At 31.4% G+C, this 19,842-nt stretch overlaps 1 protein-coding gene across 2 annotated transcripts in view; it reads right to left on the bottom strand.

Annotated features, from left to right (window-relative positions):
• The window catches only part of LOC146995866 (5-hydroxytryptamine receptor 4-like), a 74,498-nt gene extending 64,479 nt beyond the window's left edge, over positions 1–10,019 (bottom strand). For both annotated transcript variants that reach the window (XR_015042847.1, XM_085822942.1), the window contains exon 1: positions 9,860–10,019. Coding sequence is in view for 1 of the 2 variants with exons in the window: in XM_085822942.1 (XP_085679068.1) it covers positions 9,860–9,888 (29 nt within the window). In the remaining variant the exon portion in view is untranslated. The remainder of the gene's footprint in view (positions 1–9,859) is intronic.
• Positions 10,020–19,842: the final 9,823 nt, after the last annotated feature.

Below are 19,842 nucleotides of genomic sequence, written 5' to 3' on the forward strand. Positions count from 1 at the left end.
CAGTAGCTTTTATTGACAAAACCAAAGTGGATCAGTTTTCTGTCATCATGTCACCTATTCTGACAACTTATTTTATATTTCCTAAAACGAATTCTCACTTTAAAATTCAGCATTTTTATAATATCTGAGAAATTCAGGAAAATGCAGCAAGAATATTCCAGCATTTTCTAATTTCTATTCAGATGTTCTATTAACACTGACATATAGCATCTTAAATTTTGTGTATATATCTATTTTTTACAAATTCATTCAGAGAACGTTATGTATAATTTATATACATCCTTGCTTTAAAGAATCAGTAGTTACTCAGATGTAAATCGTAGATGAATGAGGCAGATATTAAACCATGAAACAACAGTAATATCTCATCAACAAATATTGCTTCCAAAAGATGCCTTTTGTAGTTAGTGTACCAACAAATACTGACTAATTATTAAATGTAAGGCTAAAGTGCACGCTATTATGAATATCATCAATTCAGGATGTGGATATCAGTTGAAGAGGCTCGTGCATTTAGGAGGATAAATCAGATCTCCTGTTTAAGAGCTAATAATTTTTCTCGTGTGCACTGATGATGATGCTCTATAATAAAGAAAATAAATGAAGAGCAAAATAAAATAATTTATTAAGAGACATGTGGATATGCAGTTTCAGAAGTTGAGACTGGTTGAAATCTTAGAGAATAATGTCTCTTTTATTGCTGTCGGACGCTTTTAATTTCTGAGAATAAAAACGTAACTATAACGTGAGAATAACCACTATCCACAATCGAATTTCTAACAATTTTTTATTAAGTTTAATTTACTTTAATACGAAACTGATTAGTTTCTGAGCAAAACAGGTGTCCTTCTAGATAATTAAAGGAAAAAAAAAAGGCAGAGAAAGAGGAAGAAGAGCTGAAAATTAGGACAGAAACATTCAAACCTATACTATTATAGTTATTAATTTAACTAGCGTCTTCAATGTCCTACCATATTTTCTAGCAAAACACTTTCTAATATAGCATTCTTTATTCCTACCTGACACTCATTTTACTCAAAAATACGCTATATGTCAGTCGTATTCAGGGTAACAGCACCTATTTATGTAAGCCTAAAACTTTGCTACTAAAGAAGGGAATAAATAGTTTTCGGTCTCAAATGCGTAAACTCTTCTACCGAAATCACCACATAATGAAGCTTGCATAACAAATGCTTTTAAATGAGACTGTTTCATATGAAACACTGATAGCATTAAATGAAACAAAACATAAGTTCTTCTAGTAATAAAATACTGCCGTCACGATAATGGTTTTAAAGATAATTTAATGCTTTTCGACACAAAATGGCGCTGATAATGATAAAGAAAAACATAACATAATTTTAAAAGTACGAGTACAAATGTGCAAGCTCATTGACTACTGGCAAATTCTTCTAATTTCGAATTTTATTTGCAAATAAACTGTCTGAATATATATATTTTTTATTTTTTATATAGCATGTAAATACGTGTGGACAATCGCCCTTGAAGACATTTTTTCCAAAATACATGAACGTCCAGTATAAGGATGTATAATTTCCTTACCTGATACCTTCAAACCCCGCAGAGAACGAAATAAAATAGAACTCATGAAAACTATCTTAGTAAATACTTTCCACAATAACAGCAGACTAATGACAGTAATTTCAAGAAATGTTGTTAGCAATGTAAGTTTCTCAACGAACTGCATAAATTCTTCTATAATACTACATGTTGTTTCTTGAAAAACAATATCATTAACTGGTTTAGTTTCAAGAATCGTTAAGATAGCAAAGCCCTCATTTCTGCAGCCTGGGGAGAAAGTACGAGCTACTTGTTATTTAAGAAATATTAGTCACATCCTTATCCGTTTCCCATGTGGACTTTTTCAGAAACTTCCTTAACCATATTTGTTTGATTTCAAGAAACTTCTCACTTTCACAAAGTTTCTGTTTCTTTCAAAGTTCCATTTAAGATTCTTTTAGTAATAATATAACAGAAAGAAAAGTTGAAGGAATACCTTCAGAATTAAGAAAAAAAGATCCGTTCCCCAAAATTTTTGAAAAGCTCTTACCTCAGGGAATTAACACAAGGTTTGTCAAAAGTTTAAAGTAACTTTAAAAACTAGTAAATTTCGAACCCCCTAAAGAAAAATGCAATTTTTTCTGTAGGTTGAGTAAAAGACTTTGTTTCTTTTAAAACATAATTTTTTTTTTAATTTTAAAGTTTTTATGCGTATGAAGTCTTAATACCATCTGATTTTCGTTCAAGGCAGTGATGGATTAGTTTACCTTTTCGCAAGATCATGTCTTTTAAAAACAAAACTCAGTTTGTTAAAAAGTTAAAGAAACATTTACTGAAGCAGTATGCAATGCTGTAATTTAAGTTACATAATGCCAAAAGTAAAATGACAATCTCCGTGTCATCTTAATCTTTAAAGCAATTAATTTTAAAGTTTTAGAAAACGGGAATATTGAGTGCTAAACCACGTATTTTGAATTTAAGAACTCGTGTGGCAACTGCAGAGTACAGAAGCAGTAAGACAAGGATTATCAAGACAGTCCAAATCATTTCATCAATGTAAGAATTTCATTAGTTCATTAGTAAGTATGAAAGCAAATTCACTTTCTGAACCATTACAGTTAATTCTTCATGAGTCAACAGCATTGCTTAGGAATTAATTTCAAGCTCGGATTGTACAAAATAATACAGCTGGGAAAGCTTTCAGCAGTAAGTATAGAAAAAAGGGAACTTTTATGCCGTAGATGATTTATAAACCCTTAAATGCTTTATGTACGAAGTAACCATTTCATATACTAGCATTTAAAGATTTATGAGAATACAATATTATTTTGAGAATAGAATATATGAATTTAGATTAGAAGCGTCTGAGAATTTGGGAATCTTCCTATCATATTTGGCTTCCTCTTTTTACATTAAATATTACTCTAGTCTCCCTCCTTCTCCTGAGAAGTGGAACTGAGTGCAGGAGTTCCAAAACATAAAAGAACATTAAATTGCTATTATTAATAGCATCGTCCAACTGCTGCAATAGTAGTTCTTAAATGAAATATATTTATAGGACGGTATTGATACTGTATTTTTTATTTATTTATTGCATTAAAATCATGTTATTTATTGAAAAGTATTTGATTGGAATAGTATTTAGGATTATAATTAGAACTATATTAGTGTGGATCTAAATATTATATATTACTCTAGAAGGCAGAACGAATTAACTTGATTAATATACACTGCGTAAAAAAATACAATTCTATATCTCCCGTTCTATTAGGTCGATTGACGAACTTCAAATTGCGTTTTTCATGTCCCGAAAGAGCGACTTAGGCTATATATTATATTTATATATAGCATTGTTCTAATACAGGTATTTTGACACAAAAATCGAACGTATTCTGAAATGACATGCCAATTGTCTTCCATATTTCAATTCTACGACTCAAATTATGTCTAAATATTAAATTTTGTAAAATTCGGGGAGAAATTTAAAACTTTATCTTGGCGCAATTTTTTTTTTAGTTTGCGCTAAGAATAATTCACTTGGCGAACTTCTTAATGCCTTCTTTCTTTGCCCATAAGCGGGGATAAAAGGGCATGGTTCATTCTTTTAAACAAATTTAACGAAGTCCATAAAGCATATTTGACTTATTTTCGCTTACAATTAATATGAAAAATGCGTTTCAAAACGCGCCAATATATAAATTCATCTATATCTTAAAAACTTTTGTATAAGAAACTCTAATTTTTTGCAGGTGTGCCTAGAAATACATCTACTTTAAAACTTTTATAGGTTATAATACAAAACGTTTTTTGAAAAATTTATAAAAAATACCTAAACATAATTTGTTTTTAAATCATAAAAACTGTGGGAATTATATTTGGATTAAGCTTAAATTTCGAATTCTGGAAGAAGGATAATCACGTAAATTTAATAAAAGAGATATAATTTTAAATATATATCAAGTTCAATTAGCACTGAGGAGCTAAAATTTTGAGAGCTAATGTTGCGAAAACTACTCGTCCGATTTTTACAAAACTTTGCATTTTGGCATAATTTGAGTCGTATAATCGAAATATGAAAAAATTTCAATTTCAACTCCAGGTATGAAGAAAAGAGAAGCTTGGATGAAAGAAATCATGACAAATTACGTGATATATTTCTTAACCGAAGCCGTACATCCGACCTTTACTTAATTGGCTCTATTTGTTGACCGACATATTGTTGTATATAGACAGCCTTACAGGAGACCGAAAATTAAAAAAAAAAATTATCTATTATGGCAAGCATAAGCTCACATATATTTTCTAATTCAGTTTCTTTTCTTTTTTTTTTTTTTTGTCGTTACCTTACCACGCAAAATTAGACAGAAATATTATGAGTAAGGAAAGGCCTACCAAATTTTCAACAAAACACTTCATCAATCCGTCTGAACTACCAGACTGCAAATTTAATCGCTTCTAGTGTCACTGCACTGAACAGAATTAAGTGACTTAACTGGTGTAATTAGGCTCAAGTTGAAATATTTGAAAGCTATCAGAACAAACAAATGATATTCCTTGACATTATCGCTCAGAGGAATACATTTAAAATCGGCAGACACAGGATGATACCAGACTAGATATTCGAATAGCTTTGACAAATTACTCTCGACTGTTGGGGAAAAAAACAGAACACCATCTTTCAGATTAGGATCCAGGAAAACAAAGAGGTAATACATCTAAGGAAAAGTGACAGGGCTAGTCACGAACAGACTGTTCCATTTTTCACTCGCAAAAGGGATTGTCGTAATGTGGTGGTGTACAGTACTCAACAACATGAATCATCCAGAATATTTACAGCCCATCGATGCTGATGTAAGACACACCGAAAGAGACATCCGTTAAAAAATGTCTTTAAAATGTAGGACATTCAAAAAATGAATATCCTTTCAGATATATATTACTTTTATTTTCATTTACTATATATGCAAGAGTAGATGTCCGATTACAAATTTAATACTGGTTAAAATTAAAGTTTATATTGAGATTGGTTATAGACGGAAAAAACCTGCATATTTGAATGAAGCCACTGCGGGAAGCTCCATAATCTAAACTAATGTGTTCAGACATGTGCTGTAAACAGAACTGTTAAGTTTTCTATTCAATGGCAGTAATAATATAACAGGACAACAAACACTCAGACTAAATCGACCACAGCTCAATGAATATATGACAAATCCTTATAACAGGAGAAGTAATTTATGTGAATTTATTTTATTTTTTCTTTCTCCTACTTTACTTGAACAAAGATTATAGTGTTAAAAAAGTATTATTATTTTCTTAAAACAAATTACAAAACTACTTTGTCAACTCAATTAAGCAACAAAGTTATTTCTATTTTCGAAAACACAAGATTCATTTCTATTTCATCTAAAGAGGAAAACAAGGCATTATTTTCACATACACGGTCTTTTAAATGCATAACACTGTTTTTATTATTACTGTGAAAATCTTGCCAAATGTGCGGCGAGTGAGACACTTCAGGTGGAAAATGAATGAAATCGCTTATTTAAAATACAGTAAATTAAGTATTAATATGAAAGCAATAAAAAATTCTTAAACGTTTCAATTTTAAAATTTCCTCCAAGTATTTAAATCATCACTGCTCTTATTACCTGTAGTATGAAAAAGAAACATATAAAGTAACAAGATTCGCAATTTAATATCTATTTTTACATTTTTACGCTCATAAGATATAAATATTTTTTGACTTTAAAGAAACCCGTAAAAAATTAATCTCAATGGAATAAAACTCATAAATTAATCAACAGCAAGCTAAATTTTATTTGGTCAAGAAAATGGAATGAAACTTTGAGCTAAAATAATTAGAATTCGGAATATCTGGGTGCTAGATAATAACAATAACTGAACACTTTTCGCTCGAGTTTTATTGTACGAAAACATGTACGAAAACATCATTGTACGAAAACATGTTTAAGTCATTTTTCTTCTTGGAATTATTATTTGCGTTATTTCGCTTACCTTTTGCATTGCTGAACAACTTTCAACATGTCAGCTCATACATGTAAAATCCTCCTGTTTTATAAACTTTTATTTTCCTGGAAAGAGTCTTTGAATATGCTGAATTATCTTGCATAACCGGCCGTCTTATTTGAATCCAATACGGTAGGTATACACGAATAATATACTTGTTCTTTGAGGAATAAAATTTATCTCTATCTTTCGCGAAATATATAAAGTTCTTTTTAGCTCTGAAAAATGTATTCCACTCTGAAACTTTTGTGTAATTTAAAAATTTATTTAATAAAATACTTTAGAAATATTCACTAAACTTCTATTGTTCACTCTAAACAATTTTTCAGAAAGATTCGCTCTAAACTACGTATACTATGTTTAACGTTTTCTTCTATAATCTTTCCTACTAAGAATTATGCTTAGTCTTAAAAATGAAAGATACAACTAAATCTCTTAATAACAATAACATATCGTTAGCTTTTTATAAACCATTGTATCACACAATTCAGGATTAATATCTGTAGTCACATTCCCTCCCCCATTCCTACCTTATCTGGTGTCCCGATTTTGCCCCGAACACCGATGGAACAGTGCTGCTGTTCCTCAATTTGGACAATGATGTCTAATTTCGGTTTCATCAGGTATTGTTTGTTTTAATTATGTTATCTAAGAAAACTCTGTTGTGTACACTACATGACTTCCTTGTACGGAATATTAAATTATACGCATTTTTCATTAATTTCATTTAAATTGATTGGATTGAATTAAATCTACTTCGTCGACAGCGCATAAAGCACAAAAGAATAAATGCACTCTTTAAAATTCACTATATTTGTTTACTATAACGACACTCTGAATGCACAAAATTTATATCATTTGAAGAATTATCGTTGCCACATGTTGTATTCAAACACTATAATAAAGCTAAAACGATGTATGAAAGAAACAGTTTTTCACAGACGATTTAGTATTTCTCATTCAATCAATTCAGTTCTCACATTCAGATCACTGAGCCGGGTAACAGAGGGGATATATATTTAAGTATATTTATATATGTTTGGTGCGGCCGATTGCAACCAAAATACGAGGTGCACATCTACATATTATAGCAGTTCTATATACAAAATTTCAACGTTCTGAGGCTACTCGTTTTTGAGTTATGCGAGATACGCACGTATGTACATACTTTCGTACAGACGCCACGAAAAATTCCCTTCAGAATTAATTTTAAAGCAGTTTTATAATTTTTTTGGAGGAAAAGAGTTTTTTATTCTGTCCTTACGTACAGATATCACAGAAAAACATCGTTGAATTGCATTCTATAGCGGTCAAAATGGATATTTTCGTTGAAATATGTTGCCTGAAACTTTCCGCGATTACAATACTTCCTTTTTACTTCGTACAAGGAAGTAAAAATAGGGCTGCAGTTACAACGGAGCCGTTTTTTCATGCAGAAAACTTTTCCTGTAAAATTCTTTCGAGCACCTGCTCCTTTTCCTCTCGCCGTGCAATAAACAAAATGCATGTCGGCGTGCCCTGCGTTCATTTAGCAATGCACAGCGCTCGAAACCCGTATAAGGAATGATTATTTACGCCAGCAGAACGCTTTTATCTACCATTGAACAACACCTGAGAAACTTCATTGTGCCATTTCCTCACGCAAATTTCATTACAGAATCTGCTTATTTCGGGCTACTCTATCTGCCTTTACACTTTTGCCAAGTATTTCTGAATCACCCTGTATAATATATATATATATATATATACACAATGAACAAACTCATAATTTTTATGGAACTGCAAGGGTGTAATACTGTAAAATAATGAATATTAAAAACAACACTGTAAAGTAATAAATAAAAAGCAAAAATAGTTTTATATCTCGTAACATCTTTTCAGAGGCTCGGTGCTACGAGATGACCTAAGAATACACTCATTTCTTTGAAGTATACAATAAGCAATTTGATAATGCCAAAAATATTTTAAGTAAGCAAATAAAAGAAATAGTTAAACTTTTAATTAATGCAGTCTCTCTTATTTGGCAATAAAACAGAGTGGGGTTTCATTCGACCCAAAAACGAGTGATGCTAAATGGCGAAGCACATGGCCTAATTCTAGTGGTAAAAATAAAATTGTTTGAAATATGCTATAGAGAAGCAAATTAAATGCATTAAAAATAACTTTTAACAAACGAAAAATACAGAAAATTTTTAAAAACTGAATTTGGGTATTTAATTTTAAATCAGATTACTACTAACCTAGATCTTAATTTAGTAGAGCAAAATTTGCCTCACTATCGAATATTACACAGGCTACTTTAAAATGAAAAATAGCTAATAATTTCTCCTTAGTCACTCTAAAAGCTGTAGCCAAATTTAAGAATAAAGAATTGATAAAACCTGCGAATGTAATCTGTTATTATGGAACAATAGAGGGATAAATTTGAAAAAAAAAATATAAACGAAAAGCTACATTTTCCTAAAAATGAAGCGAAAGAAATATGAAAGAACTAGAGGGCAGAGTTATAACAAACCAGTTTCCGCAGCCCAAAACTGAATAGTAACTCAACAAAACATTAGAAGTTTAAAATATTTTGCAGATAGAATTTCGTGTAAAATCATTGCAATGTATAAAAGTCATAAATAAATATAAATATAATTCTGAACTAGTTGAAAATTCCAGCATATTCAACAAATATCGTCAGAAATTATCGTATAAAAATATTAAAGGATAACTGTCTGGCTAATTTACGTCTTACACCTATTAGAGTTAGACATGGAACTGTAGATCAGAAATTAGACATAGAACGGAGATCTTTTGGAGTTTTTATGGTAAACTATGATCACATATTACAATTCAACACCAGCCTTGAAAGTACAGTGGCCAATTCAGTCTGACTGCTAGCAATGGAAGCAAGCTCTCAGCCGCCAAATCCAAAGATATGAGTCTTAACTACTACTCTGACGCATTGTCTGGCTGTGTACGTATCGTCCATTTTCCTTCCTCGTGGTGTAGTATTGAAAGCCCCCTACAGTTGTTCCCTCGGCAACACCGTTAATCATGACACCGCTAAATGTCGGCTGCCCCTGACAAATGCTTGGGAAGCATGTGTCCAGGAATTCGACAATATTTATATTATAATTCTACTAGACGTCCAAAGAGATAAATTAAAAAAGAAAAATTTGATATAATTATTTTCAAATGAATTGCGCCCTAATTAAAAAAGCTCAGACCATATGAACAATACCAGGTTAATAAAACAAATATATACTAATTTGAGATTGATAAGATATTCACAAATCACAAAAACTGGTATGTTTTTTATGTAACTATCATAAGCAATTAAAATTCAATTGATATTTTTTATAACTATTTACCGTTTGTATTTTACTGAATATAATAAAAATCCAGAATTTCGAGGGAATAGAGCAAATATCTAAACCGGCTAAGCTAAAGTGAAAACGGATCTTTGGTAATTAAGACATCAGTGTTTCTTTTCGCAACGTCAGAGTAATATAATGCAGGCATTCTCTCTTTCCTAAACTCTGTATTTCTTTGGTGATAGCATCTTTTCTATGAAGAGTTAATATTACGAATTGTAATTATTTCTTTTCGGTTTTATTTCAAATTACATATTAACTATTTTATAACAATACAAAATAACTCCTGCCAGAGAATTTCATCTGTTGTTATAAAAATATATATAACAAATTTTTGCAATTCTATTAAGATCCCTTTTTATTATTCCAAATAAAGGGATTCATATGAGTTTAGATAATAAATGTATATTTGCTGTTTGCTGAAAGAAGAATGAAATATTGCATACCAAGCTGCAGAGCCAAGGGGGGAGTACATCTTTATATCTGATCCACGTATTTTTCGAAATCATCATTTATTCGGTAAATTCTATTCATGATGCGGCCAGTTTGTAGCCTTGTCATTTCAAGGTTTTCAAGATATTGAGAAAAGCCCAAAGATAAATGCAAAAAGAGAGAGAGCTCGAATGTATGTTATTACGTAACCTAATTCTAGAAACCTTTATACCAAATTTAGAGTGACATATCTTATCTTCTAAGTTACATCTTTGATCTGGAAATGCTTCGCGGATGTCTTTCCACGAATACGAAGAACTGCTGACTTAGTAGATTACGATGACAGTTACATGGAGTGTATCAGTGACTAAAGATATAGAGAGGGAAGATATCCGCTTGTTATCGTTACCATTTTGCTTGTTGTGCAGTTGTAACCACAGCATTTGTTCGATAGTTTGGAGTTCCGCTTTGAATGCTGCTGTTATAAGAGTTTATGACTTGAACTGCCATAGATTATACTGCATTAATAGCTGTTTACACAGTCTACAGTCTGTTTTATTTATTTTATTATTTTTGCATGAAACTCGATATAGTATTTATATGTATATTACCAACAAATATATCAGAATATAAAATATTTTTTTATGCTGAAAGCTTAATAAAGTTAATATATGTTTAGATACAGAAATTTTCAACTCAATACCTGATTAGTGCATTTAAAGCTCTATTTTAAAAATGAATATTATTGCTGTGAATAGTTGTTCAAAATAAATCAAACTGATTGCAGATTTCGCACTGAATAGAGAACTGATTGCAGGGAAAAAATTGGAAATAAAAATTGTACTTTCGTAGCTGCCCGTTATCCGATGACGACTACGTCATCGAAAAAAGTTTCTAATAACTTGATTGTCTTATGATATTTAAAACGCGAATGCTTTACATATTTTACATATTTAGTAGAAGAGGATAGGGGTTTTCAACTGGTGACCTTACCTTAAATTACCAAGTTGCAGGCGCTTACAAATTTGATGGCTTGAAATCTGATTCAGATCTTACTTGTTAACTAAAGGGATTTCTTATGTTATGATCGCTAAGATTTCTGAGATTCTTTATTATCCTGTTATTTTATTTGATTACTTGAGAGGATCTATAATGAAACGACTTAATAACAGTATCTTTCTATGATACATGTTTTTGAAAGATGTTTTATTTATTTTCTAATGCTTTCTGTGAAAAGCTTTTACAAACAAAACAAACAACCAAAATAACTACAAAAACTGGCAAAAACCTTAAAATCTTTTTACGAATTAACGAAAACAAAAAATATATTAAGAAAATAAAAATAAAATTTGTGAAAGTGTCGGCAGACTATGATGTATCTGCTACTGAACATCGACATAATCTACGAAGTGATACTGCTGTCGTAAGAAAAAATCGCACGGTTGCATTTTGTATTTAGCCCTATGTCATATACCATCTGGCAAACAACTCAGTATTCGATACGAGCTACTCTTCTTCACATTACTCTGAAATTTAATTTCTCACGCGTAATCTGAGAAAAAAAATGCGCATGTTGAGCACAGCAAACACCGCATGTTACCAAACAAAACCAAAAAAAGGAAGATAAAGAAAGAAAGGAGGAGAAAACAGAACATTTCTATAAAACCTGTCTATCACTGAATATCGCGCAATTTTAACGAATCGTGGTAATAATATAAACAAATAAAAATCAAAACTTTTCGAACCAGATGATAGAATTTTCCACATTTTTTCTTTTAACACCAACTTATCCTACTATGCCTTCTAACTTCTGTGATATGCAATATCTAATTGCTGGGTCATGTCTTATATCAAAGCACTATTGTTTTACTACATATCTCGTATGAATCATGTAAAACGTACACATTGTTGTCATTTTGTTGAAATTTCTGTAATAATCTGCTGTTGTTTCCCAAAAGTTAAGCACGCACAGCAAATTAGCAATATTCGAAAGTGTAATTGAATTTGATGGCCGAAATCCACTGCGGTTGGAGATGATAGTGTGCAAATATCGTATGTTAAGGTCAATCACGACTGACTGTCCGAACATGTGCTAATTACGCAACCGTTGAAGACGACAATATTTGAAGACAACAAAGACGTCAAGATTCTTAGGAGACTCATTCAAATGATGATATAAAGTGTTTCTTTTGTAAGATAAATTTTGATGATAATCGTGTTTCTTTGGCTGAAAGAAAATGAAAAGCAGATAGCAGACGCTGGTGGGTTGTCAGACGCATTGAAGCAGACTGTCTATTAAAGATGTCGCTCTTTTTTTTGGAATTGATCATTCGGAAGTTCCCCAAAAATGAAAGCAATTCTAAACAAGTCAAACATTTTTCTGGTGGCTTAAGGGCGATCGACCAAGTGTTACCACCTCTTCTTAAGATCAGTATATTCCAAGTATCTTCAGATTTTCTTAAGACCAGTGTATTCCAGCCAAGCGAAATCCAGGAGAAACTTCCACAACTGTTACATTCATGTTTGCAGCGTCACTCGATAAGACAATGTCTACCAGTACCGTTCTCCGAAGGTTTCACACAAAGGGACTGTACCTCCGGGTACCAAATGTTTGTTTTCCATTAACCGCCTAGTCGAAAAGGCAAGATTAATGTGGTGTCATCAACATCTCAGTTAAACTGTCTCAGACTGGAGCAATGGGTTTCAATGGGAATCATACCCAGCTGTATATCTTTAAGCACGCTTCTCTGACGGCTGCTTAGTTTCGAGATAGTGCTCTATTCCCCATCGTGAGACTCTACACTTCAGTAGTGAATCCTGATTTCCTTCTTATGGATGATAACAACTGTTCCCATACAGCGAACATCGTTCATAAGTATTTCCCGTGTGGACTGGCAGCTATATTCCCTGATTTCTAATGCAACTGAAAACCTTCGGGATGCCCTTGGGCGTGCTGTCTTTGTACGTTTATCTCAGACAGCTGAAAATATCCCTAATAGAAGGAGGATTATATCTAGCATCTTCAATGGCAGATCATCTCAATGAAAGTATGGGTAATCGTTATAAAGTTTGTCCGAAGTTCCAGGGTAATTATATATCTTATTAGACGTTTGTTTACGTTTAGATTTAAGCATTAGTTTATTAATAACCTAATGCGATGTTGTCATTTAGTTTACGAACAACATATAAAATAAAACATACTTTGTACATAATACTTATTTTCTATCATGCATAAACACATTTGCTACTTTCATGAAGAGTTTTTTGTTAATCAGTTTTACTTTTTCATTTTTATTGCTTTTACCGCCGCGTGCTTTTGAAAAGTAGTATAAATAAATTCATTGCTTACTTACACAATAATTGCTATATTTTGCAAATATTATTTAGATAATCCATATGACTGTTCCATGTGAAAAGTCATCATTATACGATAATAGCTAATTCTAGCATAGATGTTTGGATTTGATGGAAATCTTTTATTTCGCATTATAGAAGGGAAGGCAATATTGAAAGCGAAATATTTCTAGGAAATGCATGCTTTATTTATTATCCTTCATCAAAATAAATAATGTTATCCTCCCATATCATGTATGCGAAGTTTAGATTTTTAAAATAATTCTTTTCAGTAGAGCCAATTTATTACAGATTGTTTAAATTTTAAATATAGTTTAAATTGTTTGCTATACTGCAGTTTTACAAACATTTGAGTTTCTCATTTTATATGGTTTAACTTTATTCGCATCTAAAATCAATTAATCGAACTATTTTTAACTTTACTGCTTAGATGTTCTTTGACTTTGTATGGTCTTTCAGAAAAGAGGTTCCTAAAAGTTGCAAAGTTCTGATGGGACATTTTTAAAGCAGTAAAACCTATGAAAAAAGAAATTATGCTCACAAGTTTGGTAAATTTCCTGTGACTTTCCATCTGTTATTGTTCATAATAATGATAATTATGATAATAACAATTAATTCTGTACCCTGAACATATTCTTGGTCTCACGTAGTGCCAGGAAGGCGAATAATCTCAGATAATTAAGAATTAAAAAAAGGAAATGGTTGTATACCGGTCGTCCGTCATGTTACTCACCGGGAGGGATCCTGACCAGAGACCTTTTTTGCATAAACTTTAACCCAGAGCTGAGGCATTTCAGTATATTCAAACAGCATAATACTGGATCCTGGAGGGAAGCGAAGTAATCTAAAATGCCATTGTTATAGTTATTAATGTAAACCTGATATATTGCTGCATTAAAATATTTATTAAAGTTAAAATGGCACTGAAACAGAGCTTATACAAATCCCCTTTCCTCAATACGAAATATATGCATTTAATAACTAATTAAAGTTTCACATTAAACTAATCAATCATGTTTTAGGTTTCCGCTTACTTTTCAATTCCATCTTGCTCCATAAACATGCGAATTTAGTTCGCAGTTAAGAAACAGCAGCGGATGTCGAGAATGACTTTAAAGCTGAAAATTTGTTAATTTTTGCAAGCTTTTAAATACCAGTTCTCTTCATAACAATGATTTTAAATATTAGCCAGCGTTCAAAGTAGACATCTTTTCAGTATTGTTAAGTAAATCCAGTGGGCAAATCCTTTCACCAAGTTGTTGAGAGCTTTAGTTAACCGGCTCTTTGATAGAGTTCCGAGCTCATTTAAATTCAATAATAAGATTTTATCATTATTTAATTGATAAACATTGTTTCAGTCACTAAAAGCCCAGAAGAAACACTTAATTCAGATTTTTATCTAATTGTAAGATAAAGATCTTTACAAAAAGGATACCCACTAACAGAACTGAAAAACTTCATCATTTTTAATATAGTCCTCATCACTTAATGCAAGCTTGTCAGCGTTATAGGAGCTCCTGAATTTCACTGAAAATAATCTGACTGATTTTATAACCACTAATGCATCGCACAAACTTCTTGCTGTACCCCACCGTACTGACAGTAGTTGAAGACTTAGTTGTGAGGGTACTTATTTTATTATTTTAGAATACTTATGAGCGTCCTCCCAACTAATTCTGCACCTTTTGTTCATTGTCTTATGTCTCATTTTCAGAATCCAAAAATTTAATAATTTTGCTCGTGTCATTTTCATACATCTTCTAGATAAGAGATTAACTTAGCTGAACACTATCTATGATATGTATAAACAAACTATATATTAGTTTAATGCACTTAACATAATGCAGATCACTATACTATTATTTATATCATCAGTGTAACATGTAAATATGTTTGCATATTTATATACTTTCAATCTACATTTTACGCCAACTTCTGAAATCTAAGATCTTCGAAAATAATTCTTGTAATCACAGTTCTTGGGAATTTAATTAGTAAAAATACCAAAGCACACAATTAAAATAAGAAAATTGCATTTTGCTTATCAATTAACATTAAAAATAAGTATGTTATAAAATACTATAGCCATAACATTGTTTTTGAATTAATAGGGAATAATATATTAATAACAAAATGCAATCATTATTTTTTTCTCGCGAAAGTTTGAATTCCCTTTATATTTTTCTGACCTACTTATGAAAAAATAATAAATCCGTATATTGGAAAATCACAGTTTATACCATTTTTAATATTAAACTGGGTCTAAATAGAAAGCAAGAAAAAAATAAAACTCTTCGAAGACGCCAAGAAAAAAATGCCATCTAGTAAACCGTAATTCGGAAGAGAAATTGACCCATAAGCCATGTGCTTTCTAGTTTTTAGAGATCCGTAAGATGAACACTAACGCCCTCTGGAGGGAGAAGAGAGAAAAAAAGAAAAGCTTCAATTCTCTGTAACTTCTGGACCCGTTCTAAGTCCAACTGACTTATCGTAATAGAATCAAACCTAACATAGCTGCTATCAATGCCACATTTCTTGACAATAGAGATCCTTCAGTGGTTGTAGATTTAGAAAATTCTAGCTTTAAAAGAAAAGAAAAGAGTTTTTTTATCTATTGCGAAATCATTATTCGTTTTTCGAAAGCTATTTTCCAATCTTTCCCTAAATGTGGAACATTTATCACGGAACTAAATGCATTTTAAAAGTGAGATGTTCCTGGAGCCCGTTGGTCCCAACGAAATAGAATAAACTAAAAATTAAAATGGCTGTGTTACCGTCAAATTGAAGTTATAATTTAATATTACTGAATGATTATACTATTTAGTATGCACGTCGGTTGTATGATAACGTATTCCAGAAAGTTTGTTTACTTTTAGATTTTGTATCAGGTGCTTAAATCTTTCGTTAGTTTCTTTAGTTTAACTTTCGTTAATTTAATTATTTCTTAAAGATATAGAGGTTTAACTCTACATCTTTAAGAAATAATTGAATGAAATATATATTTCCTAAATCCCAGTGTGTTTAATCAAGGATATATATCAAAAGCTTTTATAATCATGACCTCATAACATCGCTTCTTATTAACGCTAAATCTTCCCAATTCTAAATCATTTAACATATTTAAGAACACATAGCTCGGGAGTTTCCAAGACGACGAAGAAAAGGCTACCACGCGAAAAACATAAATGACTTTTCAAAAGATTTGACATTAATACAAAGGAAATTTAGCATTAACGCTTTTCTTTGCATCACTATAATTTTACTAACAGTACTCTTATACGTACACTAAAATTATGAAAATCATAAAGTGTATTATTAGATTAATTAAATAGAATAATACGCTTGAATAATATTATTCTTAAATTATAACAATTCAAGCAACTCTTTTATCCATCTAAAGAAACTCTTTATTTAAACTGTCGTGTTACATTGAAGAGAAATGTTTGTATCTAAATTAAAAATAACATTAGCCACTAATTAATTATGATTCGCAAAATAACAAATTAAAGTATAAATTCTCAGAAATATTACATTTCGTCTTCAGCATAAACTTTAATCATTTTAATTAATTACAACGCTCTCGGTAACGAATCACCCAAGATGAAATTTTCCGTTTTGATACATAAATAGTGGAGATAAAGATAATTATTCATTTCAGTTAAGCCATTTTTTAATTTCAATTTTTGCATGTAAAAGATCCAACTGCCCTTTTTAAACCTTCAAATAATTAGAAAGTAATATTTGATTATATTACCATTAGTTAAGTCAAATCGTTTTTGCAGTTATGCTATAAATCAATTAAGGAGAAATGTTTTATAAGGTATATTCCTCCTTTCTGCATACCTTTGTGGTGCGACGGTTAGCACACTCGGAGCGTATTCGAGAAATCCAGGTTCGTCAAAATAACCTAATGTCTCTACAGCGGCGCCCGAACTAAAAAGATGGTGGATGATAATTTTTCACCACCAGGGTTTGGCGATTGTGTCCCCTAATCCCAGTCGCCCATTAAAAAGGGGAAGTATATAAGGTAATTTCTCCCTCCTTTTTGCATGTCTTCATGGTGTAACGGTAGCACACTCGGCGCGTATTCGAGAAGTTCAAATTCGAGTTCAGGAGAGGGCACTGCACATTTTCCATGTCTCTTTCTTCTAAATAACCTAATGACTCTACAATTTTAAACAGATATCAAAAAATAAAGTAGGCTCAATAACTAAAAATACTTTTCGAAAGAACTGAGGCAGTAGTCAATAAATAGGGAAAGATACCTGAGCCAGTGTGATTGAAAGAAAAACATAACTTCCATTAGCAAACTTTTCACAAGAAGGTTTAACATTTTATCAAATATATTCCATCAAACGGTTAAAACACATTTAATTTTCACTGCAATAATACTGGAGGATCCAGTTTTAAATTAGACACCCGATAAATTCGGCAGCAGAAATTATATCCTTTCTCTTGAAGAGAATACAGATATTTTTTTTCCGTCTTTCCAAAGAGCGATTCTGCTTCAGCAGAATATTTACAAATAGTTCGGGCTTTACATAAAATGAATTCTGCTTCAGCAGACGACCACGGTACGATACAAACACATTAACTAAAATACATAACTATTTTCACATATCTATCAAGGTTGCTCTTTCGCTTTTGCAATAGGATGGAAAGATGTGAGACAAGGACAGGGCGCACCGGTAGAAATGGGCGTGGATATTTCAAATCAGATTGCTAATCCAACTAACTGTACACCAAGGAGCAGGCTTCCGTCCTAGAAATCCATGCGGAAGGATGCCTTTTCGGTGGAAGAATCTCAGGGTAGGACGGACAAGCGTAGTTTTATTCCTTGTCACTGAAGAGTTTCATGGACAGCATAGTGCTAATCCAACTAGATGCTCATGCTACTCAGTCTTCTAAGATGATAATCTGGATTATTCGACTAGCCAGCGAAACTTATCAGGAATTTCCATCTTGCCTATAGCGTGCCGTCGGACTGTAACTGGTGGCGCAAACGGTTAGAAATTGGAATATCAGAGTTCAAATCTCGATGAAGACAGCTGTTTTCTCACAATTCTCTCTTCAAAAATTCTAAACAGTTCTAAAAATGAATTGAATTAGAACTGCAAAAGAAAGTCAAAGGATTTAGAAATGAAACCGAGCGTTCACATCTTCTATCGGGAACTCCCAACTCTTGATGACCAGATACAAACATAGTAATACTCCTAAAAGCAAACCGAAATCTGAAACTAATAAAAACATTTGGTGATAACGTTGTCAAACGTATCAAAAATGCTAAGAAAAGAAATTTGCTTAAGGATAAAATTAATTTGGTAGAAGAAATGAAAAAAATAAGTTCTCTAATTTTGAATTTGATAACATTACTCATCAGACTCAGGTGTAGGATACGACAAAATAATCATCAGCATCAACCTCCTGCTAAGATCCAAACATCCCTCCGATTACGATTAAAACATCTTTTTCTGTCTTTTCTAAACAACTGGGGAAAATGACGGTCTATAAAAATTTAATTACTTTTATTTGTAGGAATTTTTTAACAGTTTTGAAAATATATTAATTTAACTAATTGCTTTTAATATTACCAACTGTTTATCTTCTTTCTATTTTTGAAAGTTCATATTTCATACTGTTTAAGTTTTATACAGAATTATTTCTTTTAGGTCGGAACAGATTATATCTTGATAATTCTTTTTAAAAAAATTAAAACTTCATTCAAAATTGTTTCCTTTTATTAAATTTTTTATTTCTATTACAAATACGTTTAGTTAATTTAATTTGTTTTTTTATTTGGCACATACTTTAGATTTGTTTCATGAATGTATAACTATCCAGATATGTTTCAGAAACGTGGCCCTGTGGAAACGTTTTCGGCAGCTCTTTGAAAAAAACCTAAGCATTTTCAACTAAAGGATAAATTTGAGGTATCAAATTTCAACGAAAAATACCCATTTTGACAGTTCTCGAATCCATCTAAAAATGTTTTTGCGTGATATCTGTATGTGCAGACAGAATAAAGGTCTCTTTTTCCCAAAACGGATTAAAAAATAGATTTTCAATAGATTCAGAAGAGATTTTTTTCGTGACTTCTGTACGTACGCACCTATTTATGTATGCATGTATGTAAGTATGAATGTAAGTACGTATGTATGTATCTCGCATAACTCAAAAACGAATAGCCTCAGAACTTTGAAACTTTGTGTATGGAACTGCTATAGCATGTAGTTGTGAAACTCCATTTTTGGTTGCAATTGGCTGCACCAAAAGTATTTAAATATTTTATATATATAAGAATAACATAATTTAATCATATGAATATCAACATGAGAATAACATAATTCAGTCACAGGAATGTCAACATAAAAATAACATAATTCAATCACTTTTAAAGCAAAAAATGCATATATGTATATTTTTCATTATATATATATATATATTTCCTACTCTGTTACTCAGCTCTGTAAGCTCAGTTTTTTTTATTCTTATATGTTGGGAAAATGTGCATTTCAGCAAGAATCATCAGCAATTTAAAAATTGTTTAAGTTCAAATAAGCCTAACGGATACCTCTTGCCCAGTCAAATAGTTGTAAACCAAAACTTTCTCTAACTAACACTGAAACTATCGACTCTCTCCCTT

The sequence above is a fragment of the Stegodyphus dumicola genome, chromosome 8 (assembly GCF_044657685.1).
Source record: "Stegodyphus dumicola isolate Sdum_Otavi_A_Nest chromosome 8, ASM4465768v1".
Lineage (NCBI taxonomy): Eukaryota > Metazoa > Arthropoda > Arachnida > Araneae > Eresidae > Stegodyphus > Stegodyphus dumicola.